General features: G+C 37.2%; 1 protein-coding gene across 2 annotated transcripts in view; it reads right to left on the bottom strand.

The window, feature by feature from the left end:
- sh3gl1b (SH3-domain GRB2-like 1b) overlaps positions 1 to 11,433 on the bottom strand; it is a 32,218-nt gene extending 20,785 nt beyond the window's left edge. The window contains exon 1 of one of the 2 annotated variants that reach the window (XM_062039297.1): positions 11,055 to 11,433. In XM_062039297.1, the coding sequence (XP_061895281.1) occupies positions 11,055 to 11,099 (45 nt within the window). In that variant the 5' untranslated portion in view covers positions 11,100 to 11,433. The remainder of the gene's footprint in view (positions 1 to 11,054) is intronic. The other variant, XM_062039296.1, reaches the window with a different exon arrangement.
- Positions 11,434 to 13,153: the final 1,720 nt, after the last annotated feature.

Below are 13,153 nucleotides of genomic sequence, written 5' to 3'. Positions count from 1 at the left end.
GTTGACCTATGACCTCACACTAGGACATCATAGGACGTTGTTTTAACTGATGTCCGCTGTAATATTGGCACAAATTACAAGTATGAAGTTAAATAGCAGACAGCATCAAGAAATGATCTTGGATTGTGCTACAGGCAGGACGCTACTACCAAGAATGTATCGGGTCGGAGGCAAAGAAAGGCGAGGGCAGCGTTTTTTCGAAGGAATTTTCGGATGAAAATCATGTAAAGTTCACTCAAAATGATCTGTGGATTGATGGAAGGACTTTTAAATCCTAAGAAAAAGCCTGTTCGTGCCCTGACTGATGAGGTTTGTATACGCTTTAATATCTTTCATCTCATTAAACATTCTGACTTATTTTATTCACAGTCGCATTTTCCATTTCCTAAACTACCATCTTAAATAAATCTCAGTTAAATTTTTTCTACTATCAATGCACTTTAAAATATTCTGTTCTTTTAATGTGTTTAGCAAATAAACAGTCTCCTCTTCATTACAATTATCGCTACGTTTTTATTGCTTATTGTTTATCTGCTTCCGGGTTGTATCCCGCGCGTTGAGACTGGCGAATGCGCGATACGAAGGGTCCTCTCCGGCCGCACACACCCCCTCTCAAGATCTGGTTTCCATCGCGTAATACAGGTGTGTTAGTCCTACTTTTCAAAAAACCGAACACAATCGTATTAAGGTGTTTCCATGGGTTGAAGGAGGCTTATTTAGAGTCTAACTATTTGAGTAATCAGAGAAATTTAGTGTATGGACACATACCGGATGAGACCACAAAAGACGGCACACTTGTTGCTAATCACTTTTTTGAAAAAGACAAATCTAGGTCGGTGTGTCCAATGGGGTCAGGGGCCAGATTTGGAACGCCAAATGGTGGTTTCCCATATTCATACAGGCCTCTGTCAAGGTCACCAATCATTGATGGCTTATCCGCAAACCTAACTAGTTGCCATCTATCAAATGTGATGATCTCCACTATGATATATTGGAAAGGGTTCTGAATACTCACTAAATATAGCGAGGTTCCGAGGTTGTCGGTGCTGATGCCTGTTCCTGCTATGTCTTCTTATTCTCTAGCACACCCGGCGAGGTGTGTTAAGAAACAGAGTAGAGCTGAAACGATTACCCAAGTAACTAGAGTAATTCGATTACAACATATATTCGAGGATTTTTTGCTGACTCGATGCGTCGTTAAGTTTTTTTTACTGCATTTTGCCTCGTTAATGTCTTCACAAACACAGATACTTGATAAACGCATACTTATCTCTGCGTTTAGGCCTCTTGTCCACACGCAGACGCATACTTGTGCGCTCACAGCACATAGGGCTGTGAGCGCACCTGTTTTTATTAGCACACACAAATTGGCACAATCAACCACGGACGCATTTCAGCTGTGCGTGTCAGCCTTCAATAATGAAAACAGGCGTTTAGGAAATAAAAGACAATTAGGCCAAACACCATAATTGAGGGCACATCTTAACATGTATAATTAAACCTTAATTTAGCAAAAATATTGCTCCAGCCCGGCTGCACCAAATAATAACATAAATCCATTTAACAAAGTCAAACTACAAATAAGGCAACAAGAGAAGTATCCCACACTTTTCTTTTGCAAAGTAAATTTGTACAGCTGATATGGGCATCCACATCAACAATATGATTTGCCTGAGAAGCTGGACAGGACAAAATATATATATATATATATATATATATATTATATATATATATATATATATATATATATATATATATATATTATATATATATATAATATATATATATATATATATATTATATATATAATATGTATATATATATATACACACACTACCGTTCAAAAGTTTGGGGTCACCCAAACAATTTTGTGGAATAGCCTTCATTTCTAAGAACAAGAATAGACTGTCGAGTTTCAGATGAAAGTTCTCTTTTTCTGGCCATTTTGAGCGTTTAATTGACCCCACAAATGTGATGCTCCAGAAACTCAATCTGCACAAAGGAAGGTCAGTTTTGTAGCTTCTGTAACGAGCTAAACTGTTTTCAGATGTGTGAACATGATTGCACAAGGGTTTTCTAATCATCAATTAGCCTTCTGAGCCAATGAGCAAACACATTGTACCATTAGAACACTGGAGTGATAGTTGCTGGAAATGGGCCTCTATACGCCTATGTAGATATTGCACCAAAAAACAGACATTTGCAGCTAGAATAGTCATTTACCACATTAGCAATGTATAGAGTGTATTTCTTTAAAGCTAAGACTAGTTTAAAGTTATCTTCATTGAAAAGTACAGTGCTTTTCCTTCAAAAATAAGGACATTTCAATGTGACCCCAAACTTTTGAACGGTAGTGTATATATGTATATATATATATATACATTATATATATATTTTTTTTTTTTAAAGCAAAAATATCATTTATTCGATTGGGATATTCGATATAATACTCCATTACTAAAATATTCGATAGCTGCTGCTCTAAAACAGTGTTACAATAGTTGTTAATGACAAACTACATTTACAGACAGTCCCATAATACGTTTATAAGCGGGCGTACCAGGTAGCGGCAAATCTAATTGTGTTATTCCAAATCTATTCGTGGCTGGCTGGGGCAAATAAACGAATGTGTGAGAAAGACCTATGTTGGTGCCAAGGAGGAAAAAAAATCACAAATTAGTCTTGAGCTATAACGGTATTTCCAATATATTTGAAGCTAACTAAGCTAAACATTAGTGGATGTTTATGTTTACATTGTCACCTTAAAGACATTTTTTGTATATATTTGCTTGAAACAGCACAATCATTTGCATTTAAAAATACATGTTTGTAGTAATAAATATGATTACAACATTTCAGAATTATATTTGTGTTCAAAAACAGTAAGCGTGTTTATCCTAAACATTCCTGCCACTTCATTTTACACATCATGGCATCCTTTTTTTTTTTAAACATATACCACAATAATATCATACCATGGCCTGAATACCGTGATAATATTGTACCATGAGAATTTGATACCTTTATATCCCAACAAATTACTGTGCTCCAATTAACAGTTCACCCCGAGTAGTAGGCTTGCACAATATACGATATAAATGATATTAAATAGAGCTTTGAATACTATCATTATGCCGTGCATGTTGATAACATATGGAAAATACACCAAGTTTCTTACAAGGAGCATTATCATTGGAGGACAAGGAATAGCTAAACATGCTACACTGCAAACTGTAGGACGCTACACTAAGCTATGAGAATGAAAGGTGGGCAAATGTGGGCAGATCGATACAAAGTGACAGTAATGATACTAATTATAGTATCAGTTTATAGTCGATATTACAGTGATTAGATCAATATTTTATTATTATCATAAAATATTATTTTTTGTCGTTTCTGTTATCGTTTCCAAACTCTGAAAATAAGTCCCTGGACACAGGAGGACTTTAACATTATACAATCATTTAAAAAAAAAAAAAAAAGTATGTTATTGTCACAAAGCCATTCTGTGTTTTTGTCTGATTATAATTGTGATAAAAAATGTAATTATTCAGTGGTTTTGAAAATTTTAAGTATGACTGTCAGTATTTCTAACCATTTGTATATTGTGATGTAAAAGGTTATCGAAGGAGGCTGCAAAATATAGCACAGTACAGATTTTAGGCCATATCACCCATCTTTAGTGTGTGGTCTAAAAAAGAAAATAACAGTCTCTAATCAGCACCAGGTCAAATAAACAATATGTGGCTGTAGGTAACCTCATAGTGTATTTTTTTAAGGAGTCCTATTATGCAAAACTAACTTATCTTACCTATCGGTACCTGTATTTGTGTATTTGCATAACTCCCAAAAATTTGAAATCAAACTACAAAGTTATGGCGGAGATATTTATAAAACAATCTTGCCTATTTATAAAACAATACTTCCCCCGAACGAGCCGTTTGGAAATCGCCCAATTTGTGACAACTTTCCCAAGTGTCATGTCAGCGGATAACTCCATAAAAAGGTAGAGGTTTACCCAAAGAGCTTCACACGAGTCCGCCATTGTAGTCCTATGCTGTAGTCAATAAGTTCCTTCTTGTTCTCTATCCTCTTGTTGTGGGGAAGACTGGCTCGTACATGCACATGCATCCTCCGCTGTTGCCGTTTCTAATACAAATTAGTAGAGATGTCTGATAATATCGGACTGCCGATATTATCGGCCGATAAATGCTTTAAAATGTAATGTCGGAAATTATCGGTATCGGTTTCAAAAAGTAAAACTTATGACTTTTTAAAACGCCGCTGTACGGAGGGGTACACGGACGTAGGGAGAAGTACAGAGCAGTTGCGTCTCCCAGTCATACTTGCCAACCCTCACGATTTTCCCGGGACACTCACGAATTTCAGTGCACCTCCGGAAAATCTGCCGGGGCAACCATTCTCCCGAATTTCTCCCGATTTCCACCCAGACAACAATATTGGGGGCGTACCTTAATGGCACTGCCTTTGCGTGTCGGCCCAATCACATAATATCTACGGCTTTTCACACACACAAGTGAATGCAATGCAAACTTGGTCAACAGCCATACAGGTCACACTGAGGGTGCCCGTATAAACAACTTTAACACTGTTACAAATATGCGCCACACTGTGAACCCACACCAAACAAGAATGACAAACACATTTCGGGAGAACATCCGCACCGTAACACAACATAAACACAACAGTCCAAATACGCAGAACCCCTTGCAGCACTAACTCTTCCGGGACACTACAATATAAACCCCCACTACCCCCACCACCACCACCTCAACCCCCCCAACCTCCTCCTGCTCTCTCAGGGAGAGCATGTCCCAAAATCCAAGCTGCTGTTTTGAGGCATGTTAAAAAAAATAATGCACTTTGTGACTTCAATAATAAATATGGCAGTGCCATGTTGGCATTTTTTTCCATAACTTGAGTTGATTTATTTTGGAAAACCTTGTTACATTGTTTAATGCATCCAGCGGGGCATCACAACAAAATTAGGCATAATAATGTGTTAATTCCACGACTGTATATATCGGTATCGGTTGATATCGAAATCGGTAATTAAGAGTTGGACAATATCGGAATATCGGATATCGGCAAAAAAGCCATTATCGGACATCTCTACAAATTAGTGTATAGTTCAAACTTGCATCTGTCAGTAGACTCCATATCGAAGCGTTAAAAACTACAACATGCCTGACGGGGAGAAGATGTAGTCGAAGTGGAGGCATGTAAATAAGATCGCCCACAACACGGCGCTTCCTGAAGAGAGTCAGAAAGCGGCTTAAAGATGGTCAGTAAAACCTAGTCTATGCAACATTTTGACCAAAGAACCACCATTACATGTTAAGTAGTAATGCAGCTAGATTTGAAGTATCACAACAAGTGGTCAGTATCCAGCAGTTAGCTTGATCTACCTCTGTATGCACTAGGGTTGTACAGTATACCGGTATCAGTATAGTACCGCGATACTAATGAATCATATTCGCTACTATACGGCCTCTGAAAAGTACCGGTACAGATTGACTGGTACATGGTCAACTAAAAGGAGTTACCCCAAGAAAGCAATACAAGAAAGTCGTGTTTTTTTTTTTTTTAAAAACGTTACTCCGTGTCAGAGTAACGTTTATGTTTTTAGCGTTGTACGCCAAAGAAGTCTGTAAGTATGTACTGTATATAACGTTTCATTGTTGATGTTTGTGCAGTGTGTTACAGTAACCAAAAATATTAAAATATATTTTGTGTAGAAATATGGGGAAACAACTACAAATGTGCGCTTCATTCACCAACTGTGTTACAAAAAATATCCATCCATCCATCCATCCATCCATCCTCTACCGTTTATTCAATTAGAATAATACGTAATGTTGGATATAGAGAACATACAAACCCTTTATTTATCGAATCTCAATTATTGAAATTCAACGATTTGGTGCGTTTGCAAACAGCTAAAATTATGTACAAAGCAAATAACCTGATACCCAAGAATGTACAACAATTCTTCCCAAAAAAAGAGGAGAAATATAACCTTAGAGGAAAATCAAATTTTAAACATTTGTATGCTCGTACAAGACTTAAAACATTTAGCATATTTGTATGTGGAATGAAATTATTGAACGGATTAACCTAAGAAATCAAACAAAGCACCAATATGATTCCAGTGTTTCCCACACATTCATTTATTTGTGATGGCCCGCCACGAAAGAATTATGTCCGCCACAAATAAATAAATAAATAAAAAATTATTTTTTTTTGTCCTGTCCAGCTTTTCAGGCAAATCATATAGTTGATGTAGATGCCCATATAGGCTGTTCAGATTTACTTTACAAAAGAGAAGTGTAGGATACTTCTCTTGTTGCCTTATTTGTATTTGACCACTACTGTTTTCTGTTTATTTGTTACTGACTGTGGCAGGACACCTCTGCCTCTGTTTCACTTTATGTTGCTGGTAAATGATATGGTTGTAGTAGTAGGCTAAAGTTAAATTATTTAGTATGCACTAATTAAAGGGGCAGAGCTTTAAGAGACATTTTAGCTTTTATATTTTATAAGATATATTTTTTGTAAGAACCACAATTAATAAATATATTCCAGTGAATAACTTATTGTTCAAATCTGTATATAAATATGGACATAAAGTGTTGTAATTATATTGTAAAATGGATGGATGGATGGACGTTTAAAACAAAACTGTTATTAATTAGTAAGTATACATTTTTTGAGCCTTTTTAGAGAAAATCATATCATTGTAGTAAATTATGCAAATTACTCGATGGTGTCATGGTGACCACGCCCATAGCCACGCCCCCACCACCACAGGTATCTTGGCAGTTTATGGGAAACACTGGATTCAGTTTAAGAGACTGTTCAAACTACAAGTGTTCACAAAATACACAGCACAAGAATTATGATGAACATCTTAAACCCTTTTTCCCCATTTTTTTTAAAAAAATTTATTGAGACAAATATTATTTATGTATTTAATATTTGTTTGCTTACTATGGTATATTATTTATTTGTTTCTCTTATGTTACAGAGAACAAGGAAATTGGATAAAATTGCTATGGTATGAAAAGGTGTAGGATTAAATAAGCTCTGCTTCTTCCTACTCCTTTTCGGACGTGCTGTAATGAAACAACTGGAATTGTGTGATGCATCACATTGTATCGTATGCATGTTCGAAATAAAACAAACTGAAACTGAACTGAATACTTGTTAAATAAGATCTCCGCCTTGTTTTTAATGACTACTTAGGCCTAATATGCTACTGTATTTTAATGTTGGACATTATGGTGGTAAGTGGGAATTTTCTGAGGTGGTACCTGGTGAAAAAAGTTTGAGAACCATTAAACGAGGTGATCATTTACAAAAGGAAGCAGGCAAAGAGAGAGTGGGAGATAAACACGGATGTGTGCACTGTTGGACGCTGATATCCACCCTAACTTCCTGTATGCCCCCAGTGAGGAGAAATCTAAGCTGTGTCAACTGTTATTGGGGTGGAAAACAAAGGCAGCCCACAGGAAATAAGTCGTGTGCACATCTGTATACTCATCTATATTAGTTTTGCAGCTATTCTGCTTTTTCGATGATCGGTGTCTATGCCTGGCAAGAATCCGAGTCAGATACAAGCCTTTCCTGCTTACATTAGCAGGGGCGGCGAACAAATTCTTGAGTAGGGGAAAAACAGTCAAACTCATCAAAATTGTGTTTTTTGCATTTTGCATCCCTGGACACAGGAGGACCTTAAAGGCCTACTGAAACCCACTACTACCGACCATGCAGTCTGATAGTTTATATATCAATAATGAAATCTTAACATTGCAACACATGCCAATACGGCCGGGTTAACTTATAAAGTGCAATTTTAAATTTCCCGGGAAACTTCCGGTTGAAAACGTCTAGGTATGATGACGTTTGCGCGTGACGTCAATGGTTGAAGCGGAAGTATTGGGACACATTGTATCCCAATACAAACAGCTCTGTTTTCATCTCAAAATTCCACAGTATTCTGGACATCCGTGTTGGTGAATCTCTTGCAATTTGTTTACTGAACAATGGAGACTGCAAAGAAGAAAGCTGTAGGTGGGATCGGTGTATTAGCGGCTGGCTGCAGCAACACAACCAGGAGGACTTTGAGTTGGATAGCAGACGCGCTATCCGACGCTAGCCGCCGACCGCATCGATGATCGGGTGAAGTCCTTCATCGCGCCGTCGATCGCTGGAACGCAGGTGAGCACGGGTGTTGATGAGCAGATGAGGGCTGACGTAGGTGGATAGCTAATGTTTTTAGCATAGCTCTGTCGAGGTCCCGTAGCTAAGTTAGTTTCAATGGCGTCGTTAGCAACAGCATTGTTAAGCTTCGCCAGGCTGGAAAGCATTACCGTGTAGTTACAGGTCCATGGTTTAATAGTATTGTTGATCTTCTGTCTATCCTTCCAGTCAGGGGCTTATTTCTTTTGTTTCTATCTGCAGTTAAGCCCGATGCTATCACGTTAGCTCCGTAGCTAAAGTGCTTCACCGATGTATTGTCGTGGAGATAAAAGTCACTGTGAATGTCCATTTCGCGTTCTCGACTCTCATTTTCAAGAGGATATAGTATCCGAGGTGGTTTAAAATACAAATCCGTGATCCACAATACAAAAAGGAGAAAGTGTGGAATCCAATGAGCCCTTGTACCTAAGTTACGGTCAGAGCGAAAAAAGAAAGTCCTGCACTGCACTCTAATCCTTCACTCTCATGTTCCTCATCCACAAATCTTTCATCCTCGCTCAAATTAATGGGGTAATCGGCGCTTTCTCGGTCCGAATCGCTCTCGCTGCTGGTGTAAACAATGGGGAAATGTGAGGAGCCCTTCAACCTGAGACGTCACGCTACTTCCGGTACAGGCAAGGCTTTTTTTATCACCGACCAAAAGTTGCGAACTTTATCGTCTGTGTTCTCTACTAAATCCTTTCAGCAAAAATATGGCAATATCGCGAAATGATCAAGTATGACTCATAGAATGGATCTGCTATCCCCGTTTAAATAAGAAAATTTCATTTCAGTAGGCCTTTAAGGGCAAAATCCAACAAATTTAAATCAGAGCCAATAATATGAAATCATTTAAAAAAGAAAAATGTATAATGTTATTGTTACAAAGCCATTATGTGTTTTTGTCTTGATTATAATTGTGATAAGAAATGTAATTATTCAGTGGTTTTGAACATTTTAAGTATGACTATCAGTATTTTTAACCCTTTTTAACAGTCTTTGTAACCCATTTCAAAACGTTTTCCTCATCACATTAAGAATATGTGTAAAACCCTGAAGGCAAACCTAGGCTGTTTTAAGATTATAAGAAACTGCTTAACTCTCAGCTGTGCTTTTACTTTTATGAATTCATGCTTAACTCTCAGCTGTGCTTTTACTTTTATGAATTCAATGATTCTTTCACACATATCTTATGGCTTAACTACATGGTCCCAGGCACACCAGTCATCAATCAAGACCATTGAGTGTCTTTATAACCGCGCCTTGAAAGTCCTAGTCAAGAAGAGTATACGATATCATCATTGCCAAATTTTAACTAAATACAATATTTTAGGTTTTGCCAATTTTATTTTGTTACACACAGTCAAACTGGTTTTTAAATGCTTGGATAACTCTGCTCCCCAATTGCTCTGCAAGGCAATTACAAGACTGCAAAGTGGTACCAGATCTACCACCCGAGCAACGTCAAAAGGCAACTGTTGCGTTCCATTGCGTAGAACATTTTTTGCCCAGACTGCCTTTTCAATAAAAGGACCACAACTATATAACTCTCTACCTGACACTTTGAAAACTATACCTGCACTTGTCACTTTCTTAAAACAAACAAAATTGTGGCTAGTTGAGCTACAATCGTGTTCCCATGTTTAGTTTTTATTAATCTTTACTAATTGGTTTTTATCTAGTCTGCACTTTGTCTGTGTTATTATTATTATTGGCTTTTATCTAGTTTGCACTTTGTCTGTGTTATTACTATTATCATTATTATCGACTCCTCTTTGCCTTCTTCTTTTTATTTTCCTATTTTAATGATGTTAGATCTGTGTTGTTGTTGTTGGGGACAAGTGTTGTAAATTAGCTTTGGCTACAAACACTATGATGCATACATTGGATAACTGTTTCAGATATCTATGTTTCTGTATCTGTCCCTATTTCATATAAACCTTTATATACTGTATATATCATTTACATATAAAATAATATATCGTGACATAAAAGGTTATCGAAGGAGGCTGCAAAATATAGCACAATACAAGCCATATCACCCATCCCAGTGTGTGGTCTACAAAAGAAAATAACAGTCTCTAATCAGCACCAGGTCAAATAAACAATATGTGGCTGTAGGTTACCTCCTAGTGTATTTTTTTAAGGAGTCCTAATATGCAAAACTAACTTATCTTACCTATAGGTACCTGTATTTGGGATTTGCATAATTCCCAAAAGTTGGAATCAAACCATGAAGGTATGGCGGACATATTTTAGCAGTGCCTATGCCTGGCAAGACACTGCTAAACACAAGCCTTTCCTGCTGACATCAGCAGGGGTGGCGAAGAAATTCTTGAGTAGGGGAAAAACAGTCAAACTCATCAAATTTGTGTTTTTTGCATTTCCAATCAGTGGGGGATCCCATTCAACCTCCTGTAATTAAAAAAAAGGCCCTAAACACAACACAGCTGGACACAACTGGTGGAAAAGGAGGTCAGCATGTATTCAGCTCAAAGAAGAGGAGATACTAAAGTACTTCCATAAAGTTGCTTACATTGTACAACCTGGAGGTTTATAATTAGCAGTAAAAAGTAGGTTTACATTCAAACACAGCACATTACTATAACGCCAACAACTCCACTTTAATAAGGATTAGCGCGGGTAAAAAGAGTGAAATGTCAAGATTCGCTGCTATTAGCTTATGTCATCGTTCGCTAGGCTAACGGTTTGTTAGCATTGGAAAAGTAGCGTTAGCTCCGATGCTAAGCGACGCTAGCATGCTAGCCACGGGCGAGAAAAGTTTGACAAACCTGACTGGCTTTATAAAACTGCTTCTTCAAGCCTGCCACGGACATCTCGGAGGGCTCTTCGGACTTCTTCGGTGTAAAAGTTAGCCGAGCGTTGTTGTTTTGGTGTGATTTAAAGAAGGCAAAAAGGGGGGAAAAAGAAGTGTTTGGGAGGTATCATAGGACTGCCCAGCCGTCCGTCACGCTCCTGAGGGTCTGGACACGCCGACTGACCACGTCCGCGTCCTCACGCTGCACTCAAGTCTAGTTCTTTTTCTTGTCAACTTCAACTACGGACGGATATTCTTGCGCAAACTTCAGAAGAAGAGACCTTGCCAATTCTTTGCACACACAAACAAATCTGCAAGGGGGGAAAGAATAGATTTTTTTTTTTTTTTTTTTGCAAATCGTCATTTCTTTTGGGACCCTTAAATTGGAGCATGCTGCCCCCCGCTGGATGAGCGTGGAAGTGCAGTTATGGCGTCATCGATGCAGATGTTGACATTGCATTACATTTTTTACTACACTTTGTTTGTTATATGTATATTTTGCATTCTATTTTAGTTACTTTGAATTTAAATCCCCTGGCGCTGTTTTGTACGGTTTTGTACTGTTTTTGTACTTACTTTGATTATTATTTCTCAACTGTTTGTAAATGTTAAAATTAGGGATGTCCGATAATGGCTTTTTTGCCAATATCCGATATTCCGATATTGTCCAACTCTTGAGACTTTATTAGTAGGTTGCACAGTGAAGTACATATTCCGTACAATTGACCACTAAATGGTAACACCCGAATAAGTTTTTCAACTTGTTTAAGTCGGGGTCCACTTAAATTGATTCATGATTATTAATTACCGATACCGATATATACAGTCGTGGAATTAACACACATTATTATGCCTAATTTGGTCAACCAGGTATGGTGAAGATTAGGTCCTTTTTAAAAAATAAAATAAAATAAGATAAATAAATTAAAAGCATTTTTTTGAATAAACAAGAAAGTAAAACAATATAAAAACAGTTACATAGAAACTAGTAATTAATGAAAATGAGTAAAATTAACTGTTAAAGGCTAGTACTATTAGTGGACCAGCAGCACACACAATCATGTGTGCTTACGGACTGTAACCCTTGCAGACTGTATTGATATATATTGATATATAGGAACCAGAATATTAATAACAGAAAGAAACAACCCTTTTGTGTGAATGAGTGTGAATGAGTGTAAATTGGGGAGGGAAGTTTTTTGGGTTGGTGCATTAATTGTAAGTGTATCTTGTGTTTTTTATGTTGATTTAATAAAATTTAAAAATTTAAAAAATTAAAAACCGATACCGATAATAAAAAAAAACCGATACCGATAATTTCTGATATTAAATTTTAAAGCATTTATATTTATCGGCCTACCGTTAAAATTAATAAATAAAGGTTTCTAAAAGAAACAAAAAACCCGATCGGTCAACGCATGCGCAAAGTACACGCGACTTCCTTAAATGGCAAAAAAAAATTGTTTTAATAAAACGGATAGCTTGGATAGTAGCATACTTGCCAACCTTGAGACCTCCAATATCGGGAGGGGGGGGGCTTGGTCGGGGATGGGGGCGTGGTTGGGTGGGGGGCGTGGTTAAGAGGAGAGTATATTTACAGCTAGAATTCACCAATTCAAGTATTTCATATATATATATATAAATACTTGACTTTCAGTGAATTCTAGCTATATGTATATGTATATATACATATATATATATATATATATATATATATATATATTTGATTATATATATAAATAAAAGAAATACTTGAATTTTAGTGTTCATTTATTTACACATATACACACACACACACACAACACTCATCTACTCATTGTTGTACTTGAAAGTACAATGCTTTGTTAAGGGTTGAATTGGCCATCCTCTTTCTATTCTCTGTCACTATTTTTCTAACCATGCTGAACACCCTCTCTGATGATGCATTGCTGTGTGGCACGCACAAAAGTGCTTTCATCAAATGCACGAGAGTGTGGAATCTTCCATCTCTCCCTAGCAGGCCTGGCCCTAACCAATCTGGCGCCCTAGGCAAGATTTTAGGTGGCGCCCCCCCACATCGGCAGTGAAGTGTAT

The sequence above is a fragment of the Entelurus aequoreus genome, linkage group LG27 (genome assembly GCF_033978785.1).
Source record: "Entelurus aequoreus isolate RoL-2023_Sb linkage group LG27, RoL_Eaeq_v1.1, whole genome shotgun sequence".
Lineage (NCBI taxonomy): Eukaryota > Metazoa > Chordata > Actinopteri > Syngnathiformes > Syngnathidae > Entelurus > Entelurus aequoreus.
The sequence above is the reverse complement of the archived record's forward strand: the minus strand, read 5'-3'. Positions and strand labels throughout refer to the sequence as shown.